General features: G+C 36.1%; 1 protein-coding gene across 1 annotated transcript; it reads right to left on the bottom strand.

Annotated features, from left to right (window-relative positions):
- Positions 1-1,994: 1,994 nt before the first annotated feature.
- Positions 1,995-22,450, bottom strand: LOC149814455 (cytochrome C oxidase subunit). Its single transcript, XM_089988485.1, has 7 exons — positions 21,896-22,450; positions 20,976-21,310; positions 19,553-19,705; positions 7,779-7,871; positions 6,398-6,452; positions 2,469-2,566; positions 1,995-2,320 (listed from the first exon to the last, which is right to left on the bottom strand). The coding sequence occupies exons 1-7, from the start codon at positions 22,329-22,331 to the stop codon at positions 2,108-2,110; spliced, it is 1,383 nt and encodes a 460-aa protein (XP_089844611.1). The 5' UTR covers positions 22,332-22,450; the 3' UTR covers positions 1,995-2,107.
- Between the last annotated feature and the right edge of the window lie 155 nt (positions 22,451-22,605).

Raw genomic sequence — 22,605 nt, 5'->3', positions numbered from 1 at the left:
AGGTTCACATTATTATATCAAGAGGTCTGCAAAAATATATTTCGAGATTCGCAATATATTTGTGTGAACGTTAAGAGGTCCGCACAAATATTTGTGCAAACGTCATGAGGTTCACAATATATTTGTGCGAACGTTAGAAGGTTTGCAGCATATTTATGTGAACGTCAAAAAGTTCGCATGCCAACATCAAAAGGTTCACAACATATTTGTGCAAATGCCAAGAGGTTCGCAATACAGAAAATTTTTGGCATGTTGTGGGTGTTTGCAAGAATACACCATCTTTAGAGGACAATACGATCATTTTTTCAGGTGATATATTGCATGTCACAAATCTTATTGGCAAGGAAAAGCCGTGTGATATTTTGAAAATTCTAGTTTTTCTTAGGAAATTCTCTTGAAAATATCTGTGCACACTTAATATAAAAGTATATAACATGTATAAATAAGGACACGAATAATATAACAATATCAGCAAGAAATGATTTGATCTTTTTAATTATCAAAATAAAAATGTGATATTTTCAAACTAGGCAATATTTTGAAAATGTGATGTTTTCTTCAGCATTATATCATCCTTTGGAAATATCAGCATTATTGGTGACTGGTAGAAACATGTACTGAGTACGCCATGGTAGCATTGCTCTCCCTGGGAGGTGTTGGTCAGAGAAAGTGATTATACCACTTTGGATACTCTTATAAATCTATGAGGATGAATGGGTTGATAGTCTTCTATCATGTATCCTTTGTTCTGGACAGAACGCCGCCCAGCTGTCTGGGCAGTGTGGTTCAGCGCATCAAACGCGCCCTCAATGTGTAAGCAGACCATTTTTGACAGTAGGATCCCCGCCTGACGATCAGGAATCAACATCAAATTATGCAGTGAAGAAGATGTGATATTATGAACAGTGCATTAGGATAGCAGGTTGGCAATGCATATTCTGTAGACGACAAACTACCACTGTGCAAATTGTGCAAATTCTCCTTTCAACAATCTTGGTGAGACCGCTGAGTTGATTTCTCTTCAACACAAACTTGAGAACTCATAAATAACATGTTTAAATGATATCTGAGATACTCTATTAGGAACAGGACCACATGATATCATACCCGTTATGGACCTGTTCAGAGACTAGAAATTCCATCAATCTTTCTTCCAAAATGAGATATTTGATTAGTATACCATAAAAAGAAATCTGCTAAATCTAGTTTGACAGAAACTAGGTAAGATAATCTAAGAAACAAGACAATATGCTATGCGACTATACTTTGTATTAGTTCAATCCTGAAAAAGATAAGGAACCAGTTCTTTTCCTACCAAGGAAATGGGGGGAAAAACTAAATTAACTGAAACAAATCCAATTGCTGTTGATCATTCAGTGGAAAACTTTTGCATACATTCTTTTGGATGACATGCTAAGAGAGAGAGAGAAAAAAGAAAGTTAGCAGCAATTACAGAAACTAGGTAAGATAATCTAAGAATCAAGACAATATGCTATGCCACTATACTTCGTATTAGTTCTACCCTGAAAAGGATGAAGGAACCAGTTCTTTTCCTACCAAGGAAATGGGGGAAAAAACTAAATTGACTGAAACAAATCCAATTGATGTTGATCATTCAGTGGAAAACATTTGAATACATTCTTTTGGATGACATGCTAAGAGAGAAAGAAAAGAAAGTTAGCAGCAATTACATAAAATTTGGTTACCTTAAAACAGAAACTTAGAAATGAGAAAGGGGAAGAAGAAAAACAAGGACTACCTATATCACATGTTTAAATAGTAAGAAACAAAAGAAAGTTTACAGCAATCATAGAAAATGGGAAAATGAATTTCTTCAGTTATATAAAGCTGATGTAACTGCTCACACTAAAAAGGAATCTAAAATGATAAAACAAGCAGCAAAATATAGAACTCCCAGCACTATGTCCATCATAAATGAGAATTGATGAGACGGAATAGAGAGAACGAAGAGATCAGAAGAATAATTGGAAAAATTGATATCTCTAATAAGGCATCTTATTGGCATTTATAAGGTGAATAAAAACATGCCACAACAACCAAAGAAGAATGATTACATATTTATACATCAGAAAGACGAGGATACAAATCACATTATCTTTCTTGCAGCAATAAGTAGCACAAAAACAATAGGAAAAAGAAGAAAGATAAAATATGAGAGAGACTCCATGAAAACACCACCTTCTTTTTTCTCTTCAGGGGTAAAGTTAGGTTGGTCATCAACAAAAGCTTCAAAGTAACTCTGATAACCTGTCACCTTACGAGTAGTCGACAAGCTTCGAACCTTCATTATCTCCATGGCCTGCCATAAATTAACAGTTACATTTATGATTATAGAAAAGACAGAAATTAGGGAAGCTAAGGAGACCCAATATCAATTTAACAAATCAAGGAAAAAATATGCAAAAGAAAGAAAGAAGAAGTCAAGGTTTATCAAGTATGATAGGTACCTGAAATCCAAACATGAGCTGTTTTGCTTTCTTACTCACTTGGGTATTCGGGTGAGACTGGAGCTTCTCGTACATAGCTCGAGCCTTGTCAGACCTACCTTACATTTGAAATTTCTAATAAAAGATGAAACTATTGAACAAGGTCCATATAAAAGCAAAATAATGTACATAAACGGCAACCCAAGATGTCTCTGAATTACTGTATTCAATCATGGAAATTTAACTCAAGACTTAGAGCTTTCATTCATTCCATTGTCTTCTCAACATGACCAATCATTTATAAAAATTTCAGCTCTGCATTTAGGCCAACTAAAAAGCTTGACAAGTGAAGATGCAAGCAATTGTTTAAAACGTTCTAAAATTTTGAATTTGGAAACGTCACCACAATCTTTAGTTTGACCTAAGTGTAGCCATGGCTTTATGACAAATATAACCTACCATCTATGTAATATGGGTGCTTCTGTACCCCTAAAGCACCCGTGTTGACACTGCTAGGTGCGGGTGCAGGTGCTGTTATGGCATCCAACACGGCTGGGTGCAGGTCAACAAGTATGGGATGTAGTAAACCTCGCACCTGAACATTTTCGTCCAAATTTTTACTTGGTCAACTTTGACCAAGTCCAAAATTATCCAATTTTGAAAGACAAACTTAAAAACCTAAAGAAACTTATGGTTGTGTGTATATAGAATATAAATTTGCTACAATCGTTTGTACATGCAATCTAATATAAAACACCACTTTTCACAAACTTTACTTTTTGCTTGTAAATGTCAGCTTACAAATGTAATGTATATATTTTGTTTATTACAAAACATGTTTTAAATCATTTTTTTGCAAAACGTAAGTTGGTTTTTCAACGGCTTTGAAAATCAATGGCCCACAATGTACCAAAATTTCATGACTCATAAAATCTTATTTTTAAATAAAAAAAAATGATCCATAGTACAACGCCTAGCAAACAAACCATGCTAAACACATCTATGAGGTCAGATTGAGTGGATATAACTTGCACCTATGATTTTCCAACTAGATTGTACACATAGTAGTAGTAGCATATATATAGAAGGGCGTAATGTCAAACCCCCATTTTGTCTGGCGCTATCGGACGTGATCAGCGGCACAAAACAAAATTTGCACAAAAAAATTGTCATATAACTACAGGGCATTTAGCGGCAGAAAAGAATGCCACTAAAGGCCCCTTTTGAGCAAAATCAATGAGCGTTGTTGATCTCGCGTGCTTGTCTGACTTGAGCGTCCATTGTTACTCTCTCTCTCTCTCTCTCTCTCTCTCTCTCTCTATATATATATATATATATATATATAAACTCCACCATTAGGGTGGTTTTTTGACCCGACTAGTGCCAGCCCCAAGCCTAGATAAAGGAGGGTTGGCATCAGTGGCAAACGACCGTGAAACTGTAGCCACATCCTATGAAAATGAGTCCTAAGAGAATTCTGTTTCATGCTGGGTGTTCCCACCAGGCGACGAGCTATGGCAAAACCCGATCGTAGTGAAAAGTGAGCAAGGGTGCAGTGCATTCACCGCAAGCGACGCGCTACGACGGGGCCCGATCGTAGTGAGAAGTTGGAAAGGGTGCAGGGTAGTCCTCGCAAGCAACATGCTATGGCAAAACCCGGTCGTAGTGAGAAATGAGCAAGGGTGTAGGGCATTCACTGCAAGCGACGCGCTATGGCGAAACCCGGTTATAGTGACAAGCAAGAGGATGGGATGATACCTCATAAAGACAAATAAAGATGTAACCCAACAATAGTAGAAAATAGACATAGATGTATGCAAAAAGAGGTTAGTGGAAGGATTAGAATGACATCATGGAATATAAGAACACTAACAGGAAAGAGTGCTGAATTAGTGAATACCATGAAGAGAAGGAAAATAAATATCATGCGTTTACAGGAGAGAAAATGAAAAGGAGGAAAAACTAGAGATCTGGGAGATGGATGTAAGCTATGGTATATAAGAAAGAATAATGCCACCAATGAAGTAGGGATTTTAGTTGATAGTGTTCTACAAAACAAAGTTGTTGAGTTACAACAGATAAGAGATCGGATCATTAGGCTTAAGATTAATTTAGATAGAGAGTTCTTTAATGTTGTCAGTGCCTACACACAATCAGGATTAAGTGAAAGTGTTAACAAGAATTTTAGGACTTGATAGAGAAAACAATTCAACAGATACCAGACAATGAAAGCATATTTATAGGTGGAGATTTGAATGGATATGTAGGAAGAACAAAGAATGGATTTGAGAGAATTCATGGAGGATATGGATTTGGGGATAAGAATAAGGAAGGCGAAAGGATTTTGGATTTCGCAGTTGCTTTTGATTTTACGGTAGCAAATAAATACATTTTTTCAAAAGAAATATGAGCACTTGATAATTTTTAAGAGCAGAACACATTCGACACAGATTGATTATTTTATTTTGAGACAAAGAGAGTCGAAAATGTGTAGAAATTACAAAGTAATTCCTGGAGAATATATTACTACTCAACATAGACTATTAGTTTTGGATTTATATAAAAAGAGCAAGATAATTAGAAAGGATATCAAGAGAAATCCAAGAATTAGGAGGTGGGATCTCAAAGCTGATAATGTAGAAAAAGTGAAAGAATTATTACTTTAACAAGAAGAATAGAAATGGGTGGTGAATGTTGACCACCATTGACAACAGATGACAGATAGAATCAAGTTGGTTGCAAAGCAAGTACTTGGTGAGACTAAGGGTAGATGTTAAATGCATAAAGAAACTTGGTGGTGGAATGAAAAAGTTCATAAATCAATCAAGGAGAAGAAAGTATCCTTTAAAGAATGACAAAAGACAAGAAGTAAGATGGATTGAGAAAAATATAAGTTGGCAAAGAAAATCATAAGACGAAATATGTTGCCTATGACATGTATACTAAATTGGATACAATGGAGGGTGAAAGGGATATATATAAGCTAGCTAAAAATCAAGAGAGAAAAACAAGAGATTTAAGCCAAGTGAAGTGTATTAAGGATGACAATGAGAAAGTTCGTATTAAGGATGATCAAATTAAAGAAAAAGGAGAAAAATATCTTTGTCATCTATTAAATGAAGAACAAAATAATGAAGTAGAGCAAGACGGAGATTTTAACCAGGGAATGGTGGATAGAATTGGTGAGGAGAAAGCGAAAATGGCTATAAAGAAGATGAAGAAGAACAAAATACTCAAACCAGACAATATACCTATTGAATTTTGGATGTCAATAGGTGATATGGGAATAACAAAGAGAGAGAGAGAGAGCAGTGCCCAGGACTTGTAGTGGATACACTATACAGCCAGATTGACCACACTTTAATGCTCTTAACAAAATTTAAAATTCCACTGTGTGTCCATTAGCAGCTGGGACCACCAAGGATGCATACTATAAACACACTAAAAGGTAAGATTTACTAGACCAGGAAATAGAACTCATAGAGGTAATTGAAGCGATTACAAAATATACACAGAGGTAATATGATTATGATCTCGTTTCTCTACAAGGACATAAAATTGTCAGAGAATAGGGGCAAAATAATTAGATTTCTATCTTTTCTTCCATCCATGAAGCTGTTTGAAGACTGGGCCCCTGTCCTTGCATAAGGGGGTCACTGGAAAACAGAATGGAGCCATTGTACTTGATGGCTGGTACCATCTGAATATCTGACCAATCGCCCAGAACCTCCCCCAGCAAAAAAATTGCTGGTGAGGGTACCTTATGTTGTCTCATGGTTACTCCTAGGGGCGTCTGTGCATGCATGTGTGTGTGTGTGTGCAAGGTGCTAACAATTTCAATGTATTACCAAAGTTGATACTGAAAGTTTATGCCAGTCAAAATTTCATAGTTTCAACTATGACAATAAACTGTTGGCATGCGTACAATAAAAGAATCAAAACTTACCTACTAAGTGAATCTTGACATATGGACCATTGTAGAGCAGCAAATCCATGAAGCTCGGTCTGCACATATATCGTTTAAACTTGTATTAAACAACGTGGGGGATGATGGAAAGCCTATAAAAGGTAATGAAGACAGAAGAATATTATGACTATTAAACACTTAAAAAGTTTACAGCTCTTAAAAGACAGATAATGTTTCAACATGGAACATCATAGTGAATGCTGCAACAAAATGAAATGGAGATTTTAACAGACAGACTCATTGATATTTACTGTCCCTAGCACACTTTAACTATCACTTTTTGAATTATAACTAAACCATTTTAAATAAAAAAAAATATTTCAAAAGATAATTATTGACATAAAATGATCCTACTTGCCAGATCATATTCAAATTTTCATAATTCAAGTTATGGAGGTAGGGAGGCCCACAAAAGAAGATAAAATATCTAAGGTACTGATGCAAAAGGTGAACTGAAAGGAAAAGAATTGGTTATTATTTATTACAAATTTATCAAGGACAAGTGAATGCCTAAATTACCCTATTTCATAGGTGGAGGCTGGACTGATTACCTTAAACAATTTAAATTATTTGTTTTCCATGCAGGAGATAGCAAATCAAGCTTAATGGTTAGCAATGTGGCAACATTGGCACTATCCGCATCAATATGGTTATCTCTTCTTTCTTTACTGCAAAATATCACAATAACAAGATGCTGTTAAAGTGAGTGCAATGTAGCTAAAAGTGTGACCCACAATTTTTACCTAGAATAACAGAAATAGTGTGCATTTTTGGGAAAGCAAAAGACCCCTTTTGGTCTTCTAGTCTTTCTTGATATTGCAAACGTCAAAAGGATCCAAAGCAGGTGGACTTAAACTTTGAGCAGGTTGTTAGTGTTTGAAATGAAAATATAAAATGGATCCCAATCTTTGAGTACATGATTACATTTTTTTTCGTGTATACTATGTGGTGCATATGTAGCTATTTACAACAGTTACAGAATAACATAATGAACATGCCTCTTGATGTCATATAGATCTCCAGCACGGGACCAGTACAACAAAAACATCAAGAAGCATATAAACTTCATGTATTGATATCAAATGCAGAAAGTCAAAGTGCATCTGCAGATTATGTGGATCACCAAATTCGCACTGATACATAAAAACATACAATTTTGCAGCCATTCAATGTTTCTGCTAAAGTTGGTTTACATAGAAATGCTGCATCAATAAAGTCAAACAGGCAATCAATAAACTTGAACTTCTTAGAGAGAAATGATAAATGATTCCAAAAAAACGAAATGCAGAATGAACTGTTCAGAGAGGGCTAGCCAGAAATCCAAATGTAATAGTTGAAATAAAACAGTACACATCAAGGCATACCTGAAACACCAAGTCATTCATTATCCTTTCATAATAAGTGATTGCTTCTTGAAGCTTTCCACGTTCCATCAAGCTGTTCCCATCATTAAAGGCCTGGAGATGTAGAGATTTCAGAACCAATACACTTGTAGTCGTGCTCAGAAGTGCATAAATATCTAGAAGGTATACTTCATGTCAGCCATAGATTTCATTGATATTCCAGAAACTCCAGGCTCCCAATAATAATGTGTAAGACAATCTTAGAGACCAACCAATAAACAACACATTTCAAGGAAAAAGGAGTTTTTTTCCAGGTCTGTTGGAAGGTGAAATGCATGATGACTAATAGAAGAACCAAATTGACCATTGGTTTATAGGCAACTAAATAAGCTACTATTATGCATGCACACGGAAGGGATAAAAAAACCATAAAAAGTGGACTGTGAAGAACAAGTGTGGAAGGTAAACACATTGTAGGATGGATGGTAAAATTCAAATATCTCAACTGACCAGTGGATCCAAAGCAAACATATGTGGATTAATGCCAACCTGTAAGGAAATGAGGATCTTCCACGAAACCACAAACGTTTGTAATAGGTGTCTATTAAAGACACTTCAACCATAACCTACAAAAAGGTATAAATGAGAGAACTCAAAAGAGAAAATAATAATATTGATTTCATTCACATGAAATGCTTAAAAAGCATTGTTACAAGGAGAGGGGAGTCACCCCTATTTATACACAATGAGAGAGGGAGAGAGAGGAGCTTTTGGAGAGCTCTAGAGAGTCGTTGGAGCTAGTCTAATGGCTCTAATTGTAGCCGTTGGACTAGCTCCAACAGCTATCAAAACTAGTCAAGAACTAATTAAGTCTTGACTAGTTTTGAGTCTAGTTCAAATTGAACTAGACAAAAATAAAAATACAAAAAAAATGAAAATAAATAAATAATATTATATATTAAGATATATTATATTCATGTGTACACTTTTTAACACTTCCCCCTCAAACTTACGGTACAATGAGCAAAAGTTTGTTTAAGAGGAAATAATATCTAGGAGCAGCGAGAGCTTTGGTGAAGAAATCCGCTAATTGGTACTCTTATGTAACGTAAGGCAGATCAATGGTTCCATATAGATACTCCCTTTTGACATAGTGACAATCCATCTCAATATGTTTGGTGCGTTCATGAAATGTTCGGTTGCTGACAATATAGATCGCACTCTTGTTGTCACAATACATGCGTGAAGCTTTTGTCACTTCAACTCCCATGTCACTCAGCAGTCTTTTGAGCCAGACTACCTTCATTGTTGTAGTGGCTATGACTCAGTATTCAGCTTCGGTTGATGAAAGAGAGATCTGGTGCTTTTTGCACCGCCATAAAATCAAGAATTCACCTAAGAAAACACAAAAAACTAGTGGTTGAGTGCCTGTTATTGGGATCACCTCCCCAGTCAGCATCAGTATAAACAATTAAATCTAATGACTATTCCTATGTGAATAGAAGTGGGAGCGTGCTGAAATTGACTAGCTGTGTATACAACGTGTGCTATATCAGGTCTAGTAATGGAAAGATAAGAAAGTGATCCAATAAACTGTCTATAAAGAGTGAGATCGTTAAGAGGTACTCCAGCGATTTTCATTTTGGTGTTGACAACTTCTGGAGTATTCACTCTCTTATCATATGTAATTCTCGACCTGAAAAAATATCAAAAGCAAACTTAGATTGAGATAATAGATAACTTCGAGGGAAATAAACAACTTTAATTCCTAAAAAATATCTCAATAAAATTAAATCAGTTATTTCAAAATGATTTTTAAGAAGCTTTTTAATGTTTTCAAGTCCCTACTTGCCTCCTCCGGTGATAATCATGTCATCTACATAAAGAAGAAAAATAATAATCCCTGCATAAGAAATCTTAACAAACAAAACAGTGTCGGGCAGGCAAGTTCTGAATCCAATATCAAGCATAACATGACTAAACATGTCATACCAGGCTTTTGACGCCTATTTAAGACCATAAAAAGCTTTTTCTAAACGAAAAACCTTACCCTTAGGAATACTTATACCAGGTGGTGCTTCCATATAAACTTCTTAAACTAGGTTTCCATTAAGAAAAACATTTTTAACATCCATTTGAAATATGAGTCATTTTCTAATAGAGGCTAAGGCTATCAGGGTCCTAACTGTGGTCATCCTGGTGACTGGGGCAAAACTTTCTTCGTAGTCGATGCCATACTCTTGGGAATACAACTTTGACTACTAATTTGGCTTTATATCTTTCAAGAGTTCCATCACTCTTGGTTTTAATCTTATAAACAAGTCTACAACCTATATTTCTTTCCTTTTGGAATATCTTGAATAGTCCAAGTGTTAGCCCTTTTTAATGATTCTAATTTTGCATTTATGGCTTCTACCTATTCTATATGATCTTTAGCTTGAGTATAGGATAAAGGTTCTATATACGAGTGTATGAATGCAATAAATACCTTATATGTGGGTGAAAAATATTCATAAGATACAAATTTACCAGGAGGTTTAGAGACTCTGTGTGCTTCTGAATATTTTTCCAATACACATGGAAGATTGGATTCTCTACGTCTTGAGTATTGCAAACAGGTGTCCCTATGGGTTTGCTCTTCATTAATAACATTATGATCAAAATCAATAATACCTTGACCATCATCTAGGTCATGTTCATAGTCACATCCATCAGATTTCGAAGTCAAATTCTATCAAAAAAGAATATTCGGTGACTTGGTATTTTCAAAATAAAAAAAAAACTTTCTTTTTTCAAGAAGAATACATTTCTTGATATATATAATTTTTCATTTTTAAAATCAAAACACCTATAGCCTTTTTTATTATCTGCGTAACCTAAGAAAGTGTAAGGAAACGGCTTGAAATACATTAGGTTCAATAATGAATCAATACACATGCACATGAAGTGCGGATATGCCCACTAATGGGGAAAACACAAGCACATAATGTGCTAACACATAAACCCACGAAAGAGGCAAAAATGCCTATAAGGCATAAGTTAATATTATTGAAAAGAAGAAGGGTGTAACACCCATTACAATGGAGCAAAAGCTCCTCCAAGAAGTGAAAAAATACAAGGGGGAAAGCCCCTATTTATAAGCCTTTGAGGAGCCACATAGGGGGCTCCCAAAAGGAGTCATTGGGAGCCCCCAAGCCCAACGGTCACATTTGTGACCGTTGCGGGCTCCCCAACGACTCTTTGGGGAGTCCTCCAATGTGGCGCAAACCACAAAAAATAATTTTAGAAATAAAAAAGAAAAATAAAAATAAAAGAGAAAATACAATCATATTCCAAAATGGAATATGCGTAAAAATAGGTAAAATGACTAAACTACCCCTACGACTAATATAAAAATATATATATTATATATATATAATTAGGAAGATACATATACATATATACTATATATGTATATGTATCATTTTTTATATATATAAAATATATCTAATTACAATAATTGATGAGTACATTTTAACACCTCCCTCAAACTTTGCGTGGGAAAACGAAAAGATTGAAAAAAGTCGCAAGACTCCAAGAGGCTTCGGTAAGGATACCATTGAAATTTGCAAATGCCTACATCCAATTGTCTTTTAATGGTGAATATGTTTCCCGATCTATCCAAGGTACTTCTTTTTATCCCATCTCCAAGATCATGTGGAATAACAACAAAAAACAAATAAAAAATATCTTTGCACTTTACTCAAATGGAACATTCCTAACAAGATGAATTAATTAAAATCATATCGAGTGACTCACCCACAAAACAATGGTGCAAAAATATAACTTATGCATAGTAATTTGAAGCACATGATAGGATAATTATTTTAGCATGAAAAGAAAATTTAGAAAACCAATATTTCAAAATCATATATCATGTCAAAGAGAGGGAGGAAACGAATTACAAGAATGCATAATGCTTTCACAAGCTCTAAAAAATGGACAAAACACAACCCCACAATGGGGAATAAAACAATGGTCCGTCAGGGGACCCCATAAGAAGCTTATAATGAAGTGTCAAACAAGAGAGACGAAATCTCCAAGAGTAAGCACGGAAGCACGCACATACACAAGAGGCCACTAATGGGCAAAATAAACCACAAAAGTGGTCAAACACACAAGAGAGGTGGAAAAATATATTTCACTCATAAAAGGCTTCATAAGAAGCTTATTTATTTTGTAATGCATAATCTACACATTTCTCTATTTTAGTAGAGAACCTTATGGAATGTTAAGAACCCAAACTCATAATGACAAGGAGAACATATATGCAAAACATATCTAATTCTTCATAATGCACAATACTTAAATAAATATAATGCATACCAAATAATTTTAAAAGACAAAAGAGAGAAATGAGAACTTCACCGTTTTTCTTTAAAATTTCTTGAATAGCACGCTTCCCAATGCAACAAAGAGCAACTCAATCCCAACCTTGCTCTGATACCATGTAAGAAAACGACTTGAAATACATTAGGTTCAATAATGAACCAATACACATGAAGTGCGGAAATACCCACTAATGGGGAAAACACAAGCACATAATGTGCTAACACATAAACCCACGAAAGGGGCAAAAATGCCTATAAGGCATAAGTTAATATTATTGAAGAGAAGAAGGGTGTAACACCCATTACAATGGAGCAAAAGCTCCTCTAAGAAGTGAAAAAATACAAGGGGGAAAGCCCTTATTTATAAGCCTTTGAGGAGCCACATAGAGGGCTCCCAAAAGGAGTCGTTGGGAGCCCCCAACGGTCACATTTGTGACCGTTGGGGGCTCCCCAACGACTCTTTGGGGAGTCCTCCAATGTGGTGCAAACCACAAAAAATAATTTTAGAAATAAAAAAGAAAAATAAAAATAAAAGAGAAAATACAATCATATTCCAAAATGGAATATGCGTAAAAATAGGTAAAATGACTAAACTACCCCTACGACTAATATAAAAATATATATATTATATATATATATATAATTAGGAAGATACATATACATATATACCATATATGTATATGTATCATCTTTTATATATATATATATAATATATCTAATTACAATAATTGATGAGTACATTTTAACAAAAAGCACAAGGAATGACAGGGGGGAGAGTTTATCATTTTTATTGGTGAAGACAAAATATTTGTATCGAAAATTTCTCAATCTGGAGTAATCAGGAGATAATTTGACAAGTTTTTCAATTGAAGTTATATTTTTCAAAGAAGAAGATGACATTCGGTTAATAAGATAGGTAGCAGTTAGGGCTGCTTCAGCCCAAAACTCTTTTGGTATTTGGTTTGCTATCAATAAAGTCCTAGTGGTTTCCATAATGTGTCAATGTTTTCATTCGACCAAACCAATTTGTTGTGGTGTATGTGGACAAGATCTTTGATGTGTAATGCCATATAAATTGAGAAAATCTTTAAATTCTTTGGAGAAAATTTCTTCCCCTGAATTAGTGCAAAAAATGAAAATATCATTCTGAAATTTATTTTTAACCATTTTGTGAAATGTTTGAAAATGCAAAAAGACCTATGATTTATGTTTAAGGAAGTAGATCCAAGTATGCCTAGAGAAGTCATCAACAAAAATTACATAATATGTGTCTCCGCCTTTTGATATGACCGGTGGAGGATCCCAAACATTCAAATGTATTAACTCAAGTTGCCTAGATGAAACAAAAGTTCTATTATGAAATGGTAATCTCTTGATTTTACCAAGAATACAATCTTTTCAGGAAAAAATTTCAAAATTATAAAATCTTCCTAAACTTGAAAAGTGTTGGATTTTGGATATATGAGGATGGTCAAGTCTTTTGTGTCATAGATCTAAATCCAATTTTCAAACATTATAACAAAAATCATTCTTGGATAATTTCAAAAAATCCATATAGTAGAGTTCCTTCTCTATGGCCTTTCCCAATCAGCTTCCCTAACTGGCAATCATGTACCGCACAACCATGAGAAGAGAAGAAGATGTTACACTCATAATCAGATATTTAAGAGATAGATAAAATGTTTAGATTTAATTTAAGAATATATCTAACTTTTGGAATAAAGATATTTTTGGAGTTTTGAAGATTTTCGAAATTTCTTATTCCTTTTATTTTAAAAGATATACAATCAGCTGCGAAAACATTTGACCCACTTGAGTTATCGTTATGATATTCATACAAACTATTGATATTTAGGGTCATATGAAAGGAAGCACCAGAGTCAAGGAGTCAAGAAAAGTTATTTGGATCAGAGAAGGATGAGACAATTGCTCTGGTCGAGGCTTCAGTTGAGGAAGATGCTCCTTTGAGAAGAGGTTGAAGAATTTTCATTAGTTGTGCCATAGACACGGGTGCATCTTGATTGACTTGATCTTTTGACTCTTGTGATGGACCAATGGATACAACTTTCTTTTCTTCTCTTCTTTTTAATTTAGGACATTGAGGCTTATAGTGCCCAGGCTCATGACAATGGTGACAAATGACTTTCCTTTCGTCATAATTATTACCTTGTCTACCAAAATGAGGCGGCATGTAAGTGCGCATATAATTTTTCGGTCTAGATACAGCTAGAACGAAATCTTTTTCATTCTTTAGAGTGTTTTCTTTTAGCCTATTTTCGTCCATAGTTAATTTTTCAATAGTGTCAACAATAGAGGAAACTTTTTCTCTACGTAGAAGGGTCGATTTGGTTGTTTCAAATTTCGGCCTCAAACCATTTACAAATTGGTAAAAATGTTCTATATCGAGTTGTTTTTGGCGAAACTCGATATTTTTGAGACAATGTCACTTTGGCTCAAGAAGAGCCAACTCTTCTCAAAGTTCGGACAACTCATTATAATATTCTCTAATACTTTTGTCTTTTGGGGTCAAGGTTCGAACTTTATCTTGCAAATTGCATACATGTGCAATGTTTTTAAGGGAATACATATTTCTAAGATACTCCCAAGCCTTATTGGCAAGCTCGAATTTGGCAAGACTAGAGCATTTCTTGATGTCTACGCTATTAATTAGTCAAGATATGATCTTGGCATACCCCATCCTCCATTCTTTCTACTTTTTCTCATAGGTGGCTAATGCCTTATTTTTTTCCCGTTCCATGAGAGATACTTCTTTCTCATTTTCAATTTTTTTGAGAATCAGTTTTGGTTCCAAATCGGAACCATCTACTATTCCCCACAACCTTTTTACCCAAATGTGATGCGTCATAATTGAAGCCCATATCACATAATTGGTATCATTTAGTTTTACGGGCATGATGGTGACTTTATCATTGTCATCCATTCTTACAAAGGTGAAGAAGAAAGAGAGAGAATGAGAGAAAAAAAAGAAAATATGAGAAGAGGAGAGACCAAGAGCATAATCACGATTTTTGTGTAGTCAACGATCCTCCAAATGACTTCTTTCTTCAACTATGATGGCACAAAAAGCACTTGAATCACGAACAAGGAGATATAAAACTTTTGCTAGAGTGATACAAAAAATGAGGTGGCAAATCTCCAAGATCTAGAAGCTTCAAAGCTCGGATACCATGTAAGGAAATGAGGATCTTCCACGAAACCACAAATGCTTGTAATAGGTGTCTATTAAAGACACTTCAACCATAACCCATAAAAAGGTATAAATGAGAGAACTCAAAAGAGAAAATAATAATATTTATTTCATTCACATAAAATGCTTAAAAAGCATTGTCACAAGGAGAGGGAAGTCACCCCTATTTATACACAATGAGAGAGGGAGAGAGAGGAGCTTTTGGAGAGCTCTAGAGAGTCATTAGAGCTAGTCCAATGCAGAGTTACCGGAAGCGCCCCTATAGAAGGGGAAGCGCGCTTTCCCGATACGCGCTTCGGAAGCGCGAAACGTTGCACTTCCGAAATGCGTGGAGAAGCGCATATTTTAAATGGGAAGCGTGTACCCCTTTAATGGGGTACGCGCACCCCATTAAAGGGGTACGAAGGGGCGAATTTACATATTTGTCTTTTTTTTAACTTTTTTTCCAAAAAAAATTAAAAGAACGAGTTTTTTAAAAAGGGCAAAAAAGTGATTTTGAAAAACCCGTGAAAACAAAACCCGAAAGGGCTTTAGGGGTTTTTCACGCAGCTCAATCTGAGTCTCCTCCCTTCTTCTCTCCTGTCTCTGGCAACCGATCGGCGAAACCTAGAATCTGGCGACCTTCACCGACATCCGGTGACCTCCACGGCGATGAATCCATTCAGGTACGTACTCTCCATCTCTTCTCTCTGTATCTCCCACGACCTCTCTCTTTCCATCTCTTCCCTCCATCTCTTCTCTCTGTATCTCCCACGACCTCTCTCTTTCCATCTCTTCCCTCCATCTTTGTTCTCCCTTTCGTTTCCAGGGAACAAGCAATCCTTCTGCAGTCATACAATATGACATTTAGGTTATGAATAGCATGACGAAATGGGAATATGTTTTACACTCTTTGTCGGTTCTGCAGAATTGCTTATTCATGTGCATGTTGTTGGAAACAATTTATTCTATCTATGTTTATCATTATTTATTGGGTTGCTTATAGCTTACCGTTGCCTTGTAACCGTAACCTTGATCTTCTGAAAACGGAAAGCTTATCAGTTTTATTTTCTGAAAGTTTTGGTCCTTGGAGATCCGATTCTCTACCTAGGGTTTGGGACATCATTGTCTAACTTAATTTTATTTTGGTGCACTTTCTGGAAATCTGAGATTTGTGTGGCTACTCAGAGGGCGCTAAGGTGGGGAAATAAGGTCAGTCAATGAGTTTAGACTTTAGACCTGTTTCGACCCATCCAAATTGTTTTCCCCAAATGGTGGGCCCGTATTTCGCGTTGATGAAGAGTTTTCAAGTGATATAGGGCTGGTGTCTGACCTGTGTGAGGTTCAACTCGTGAGTAGAGGTTTGTGTTGCAGGTTTGATCCCTTCATTCTCTCTAGAAGGTACATTTAGGGAATATGGGATTGTTAGAAACTATTTGTTTCATTTTCCTGTTGCAATAACATGGTGGTCTTTATCTTTTGTGTTATCAATACGATGGTGATTTATATTCTTATGTGAGTCCCATGAAAGAAAAGAACAATATATTGGTTGAGAAGCATTTCACATTTTGTGTTTTAACTGAGTTTATTTGGTCATCTTTCTTATTTCATATGGAAGCTGCACGAAATCTAATGGTATAGTTGTATGACTGGTAGGGATCTGAGTCCTCACGCAGTGGTACTTTGAAGTTCAACAAATTTTATGTTTTAATATTTGGGTTTATTACATGGTATAAGTAGTCCCACGCTTCCCGCCTCCTAAAATTTTGAAAGTGCCTCACTTCCCGCTCCCGCTTCCCGTATCGCTTCCTGCTCCTGCTTCCTCGACTGGTAACTCTGGTCCAACGACTCTAATTGTAGCCGTTGGACTAGTACCAACGGCTATCAAAACTAGTTAAGTCTTGACTAGTTTTTAGTCTAGTTCAAATTGAACTAGAAAAAAATAAAAATACAAAAAGTGAAGAAAAAGAAAAAGAAATATAAAATATTATATATTAAGATATATTATATTATATTATATTATATTATATTATATTTATGTGTACACTTTTTAACAAACCTCACATTCCAAAATATAGGTCTGTCCTGGTTTAGTCCAGCTAATAGTCTTGACAGGATCCAAGAATAATCTATTTCAATATGGGTTGGTTTTTATTGGAGTTTAGGAGTCATTCATTGAATTCTAATTGGACCAACATTGGCCGTTATCAATCCTATGGATTTGGGCCAAGCTGAAGTGGTATCAGATGAGTCTGTCAATACAGGTCCAACTAAAGTAGGATGCAAACAGTAAACCAAGAAACATATAGGAGTAAATAGAAAAATACTTGCATTTATACATCGGGAGTGATGTGATAAACCAAACATTTGAGTTAATAAGGAAGGTGGTCCTATTTTAAGTCACATCATATGACCAACTCTTCAAAGGCAACCATGCTCAAATGCAAAGCATACAATAAACACTCAAAACATAAATGAATGCTACTTTTAAGAACTTCTAAAAATAAAAATGTATCCACAAGCAGGAAGCATAGTCACAAATATCAGTCTCAGCGAGGGAAATTCTCAGGATATTATCATTATTTTGATAAATATTGGGAAAATCTCAAAAATTAAAAAAAGTTGGAAAAAACAAGAAAAATACATATTAAGCAAAGAAGCAATAAAGCATGAATGAAAATATAAATAAGAAAAATTATATGTTAAGTAAAGAAGCAATAAAACATGAACATAAAACATAAATATAAACTTCCAAGTTTTTCCCGATATTATCGCAATAAGTTGAAATTCCCAATATTTTCAAAATATAGCGGGATTGTGCCTGTAAAATCATTTTTTGATTTTATAGTGATAATATCTCAATATTTTGAAAATATCGCCGAAATCTGTGACTGGCTGGAAGTGAATCCAAGGTTGGGCCAATACAGCAGCTTGCTTTAGGGCACTATACAACCCTCTTGGTGTGCAGCTACATATTGCTTTTTCTCTCTCTCTCTCTCTCATATATACATATATATATATATATTTTTAATTAGATGGGAAAATGCGGCCCAAGCTAGAGACTAGGACCAAAACTGATTGTCTCACCAGAAAAAGCCTCTGTACAGCTGCCTGCCCCCAAGAACAATATCACTTGCATCAGCTTGTGCACAATGGGGAAATGCATGTGGCTGGTCCTGAATGTGCAAGATGGTGTTACCACCACACGTTACACTGCTCTGCTAGCCAAATGTTATATATATATATATATATATATATATATATATATATATATATATATATCCTGTTTAGAGCAAAAATTTGTGTCACCCCAAGATCCTTAATAGTCCATACCTCTCCTAATAATCTCTTTCTAACTCTTCAAGGTTTCCTTTTCCTAATTCATTTTCACATGACTTGAACCTTTCTTGCTGATATTGTAGCAATACTCAATATCCTCTAATGTTTCCTTTTTCCTTAATTCTATATTCCTATTCTTTGTTGACACATACATCCATCTTAACTTATGCATCTTTGTTGCATGGATTCTTCCCGTCATTCTTGGCTACAACATGACTAAATTAAACAATAAATAAACAAAACTATTGAAGTGCTTGTGCCCATTTTGTTCTTCACAGGAAAAAAAAAGAAGCACAGCAGAAAGTTGATGGATTGGACGCAAAGACAAGCATATTAAGTCACTTAGTATGATTACCTATGTAATGAAACTCATTTAACATAAAATACATATCCCTATCCAAGTAATGAGGACATGGTGCATTCATAAAAACATATTACAATTCCCAAAATCAGAGGCCAAATTTTAGATTTGAACTTACCCATATTTGGGACATCTCATTTCAGTAGGTTTACTCAATTTCCATAGTAAATATTCACTATATTCATTAAAATTTTACAAAAAAGTAGAAAAAGTAATACTCCTGGAAACATGATGTTGCATCTCAGAGGTCATAGGCTGAAACCCTGCCTCTTCATTTTGCTTTTGCAACCACAAAATAAACAAAAAGAGATCTTTTCAACGTGCATGTGAAGCTTTACTTGAGCTTGACTAATGCAAGCGAGACATTGTTATTTGATCTCAAGCCTAGTACAACCAGCAGCCAGCCCAGCCAGAACAATTGAAGTTTCTGCTTGGCTTGGTCATATTCAGCCCAATACTTTCATGTCACTGCTTTAAGAACACAACAGCACCACCAACTGAATATGTAAGGCATGCATCAAACTGAATGACAACAAACCTTTTCACACTCTGATTTCATCTTTGGATCAATATTCAGCCCTGTTTTAGCTTTATATTCAGAAAGCAACTGGCGAGTTCGTGCTTCTTTTGCTGCTTTATCTTCTGCAGATTCAAGCACCTCCCCAGGGCGAACAATTCTTCCTCCACCATACTGAAGATAAAAAAGAAAATTTATGCACCTACGCAAATAAACAGTCACCAACAGGCTACAGATTAAAATAAGTTGCATGAACCTTAATTTGAATGCATATCACCCAGAAAGGGCAACACTTCCCATGAAAATCAGCTTATTACAAAGTATTACACAAGCAGTGCAGAAAGTCATAGATGGGAAAGTGATCCAAAACTGAGACAACACCACTTACCAGACTTTACAGCATTTAAGTCATGAATCTAGAAAGGTCCTTTCAGGGTGTGTTTTCATCACACTGAAGGAGACTCCAAGTGGCTTTCATCAAGAAGTCTCCTTCTGCTGCAAGGGTCTTTCTGGCCCTGTGAACATCTTGTCTTCATGTATTAAAGAAGGCCTCTCTCACCGGTGAAAAGTGGTGGGTGTCAACTCACTTCAGCCATTCCTGGCTCGGTCCGATAATGAAATTCTGGGAGGTGTCAGAATAAGGGCACTGGATCCCTTCGGACCAGCAGCATGCATGACACTGATACCATGGAAAAAAGAGGCCAACATTGTTTTTAGGGGTTTTTTCCTTGCAGAAAACAACCCCTGTGTTTGTGTTGCTTTGGTGCCTGAAAAAATGTTTCCAGCATCTAAATTCTAAAACTATGAATTCTCAAACAATAAGGAGCAAAAATCAATTTGTTTTTGGATGCCTTTCTCAATGGTGAATCAAATAAATGAAAAAATCATCCATGAATCCCGAATTAGCTTCTTATAACATTATGTATACCTCAATAGCTATGTCACACGGACCCTTCTAACAGGGTACCGCACCTGCGTCGCACCCGCACCCAGGCGGGTGCGACACTTAGACACAGCTTCCTTTATGTTAGGTGAAGTCAACCACACTGAGGTCCATTTCTATCCAAAAGTAGATTCAGTTAACCCTAATCAAGTTCATTTTTATCTATATTATATATATAAATACATAAATGCACACAAATACACAGTGTTAACTTAAAACTGTTAAAAATTATATATATCATCCCCGCACCCCCACACCCACGCTTTTTTAAAGTGTCGCATCGCCGCATCCGCACCAGTACCCGCACCCGCACCTATGTGACATAGCTCGATAGACAGTCTAATTGTCCTTATCAGGATCACAAATACGGGGATGAGTGTCTGCCAATTAAAGCAATTTGTGCAATGGACAGAAGCGATGCTAGTGCAATATTCAGCACCACTATCAACTTATACTAATAAGTATGAAGAAAAATCTAATGATCATGATAATTTATCATACCGTCTTTGAAATATTGCCTGGCCTAGGAAAGACGCCCCAAGTAGAAACTTTAGGCTTGTACAAATCCATACTATCCTCCTCGGCTGGAAGAGTTGGCTGTGTTGGAGAACCAAACTTGCTTTGATCTCCCACGATTATCTCCACTTCAGGCAATTCCCCTCGAGGAAATGGGTCGTCCACCGGAATCAAACCTGCCGGAAGTCCCCTGCTGCTCTTCTTTTCTGAGAAGTCGAGGCCCAAAAAGTCTAGCCGTGAAATGGATCCTGCCTTCTTCTCACTAGAAATCTCCTCAACAACATCTTCCTTCCTTTCTTTATTCCAACCAATAGAGGCTCCTAATTATAAAATTTCGAAGTTAGGCCAACATAGCACAGAAAAAGCCAACATCACATAGACGTTGATAATACTTGGTGATGATGATGAAAAGAGAGCGTTAAATTCTTAATCCGACCATTTTTCATAGAATTTCTGCAACTTCTTTACTATTACACTGATAATCAACGATACCACAATTCACAACTATATATTCTTTTCTATTACGCTAATAATCAACAACACCCACAATTCACAACTGTATATACTTCCTTGTTGTTACACTAATAATCAACAACACCCACAATTCACAACTATATATGCTTCTTTGCTATTACACTGACAATCAATAACACCCACAATTCACAACTATATATGCTTCTTTGCTATTACACTGACAATCAATAACACCCACAATTCACAACTATACATACTTCTTTGCTAAGAGACTAACAATCAACGATACCCACAATTCACAATTATGTATAATTCTTTGCTATTATGCTAATAATGAACGATACCCACAATCCAAAACTGCATATAATTCAACGTTTTTATCATAGCCCATTTGAGAGAGAACATGAAAAACCATTATTCAGATTGCATACCATCAACACCAACGTTTTCTACGGCACTCTTCTTTCCCTTCTCCTTCGCGTACTTGCTGGCCTTCTCCATCGCGATTTTAACAGAGAGCGGGGCGTTTTCACCACCAACTTCGCCGGAACTCGACGAAACGCCTCCAACATTCTTTTGTTGGCTCGACGGGTCTGAAACCAAATTGGTGTTCGAGCTATGCGTTTTCGATTTCTTGTATGCCTCTGCTCTCTTGAGCGCGAGTTTCACGGGATCAGCGACTTTCGATGACTCGGAAGCAGAAGAGGAAGGATAATTCCCTCCGTTGTCGGGCAGAGATGCTAAGATTTGGGGGCAGGGTAGCCTGGTTCCCTGGCTCAGTGGGAGGGAAGTGGGGTTTCTCGAAGACCCCAGTTTCTGGAAGGCGGTGGGTGAGAGAAACCAGGAACCGTTTGGAATGGCGTTCATGTTTGGAAACCGAGAAATGGAATTCCCTTCTTCCGCCACGCTCCCTCCTAAGGAGAGGGAGACATGGGTCTCTCGCTCACTCTCTGACCACCCGAAGAGGATGAAGGAGGGAAATCGAATGGCCAACAGGGGAGAAAAGAGTCGGATCTCTATGTATCCAAAACCGAGTTTGATGCCTATCTCCAGTAGGAGTGTCAATGCGTCGACCCGACCCATACCAAACCCTATAGAGCCAGAATTTGGTGACAATAGTGACAATTCTCGCGAGATTTAT

Source organism: Nuphar pumila, chromosome 15 (assembly GCF_984573655.1).
Source record: "Nuphar pumila chromosome 15, dmNupPumi1.hap1.1, whole genome shotgun sequence".
NCBI lineage: Eukaryota > Viridiplantae > Streptophyta > Magnoliopsida > Nymphaeales > Nymphaeaceae > Nuphar > Nuphar pumila.
Note: the sequence above shows the minus strand (reverse complement) of the source record. Positions and strands in the feature narration are given on the sequence as shown.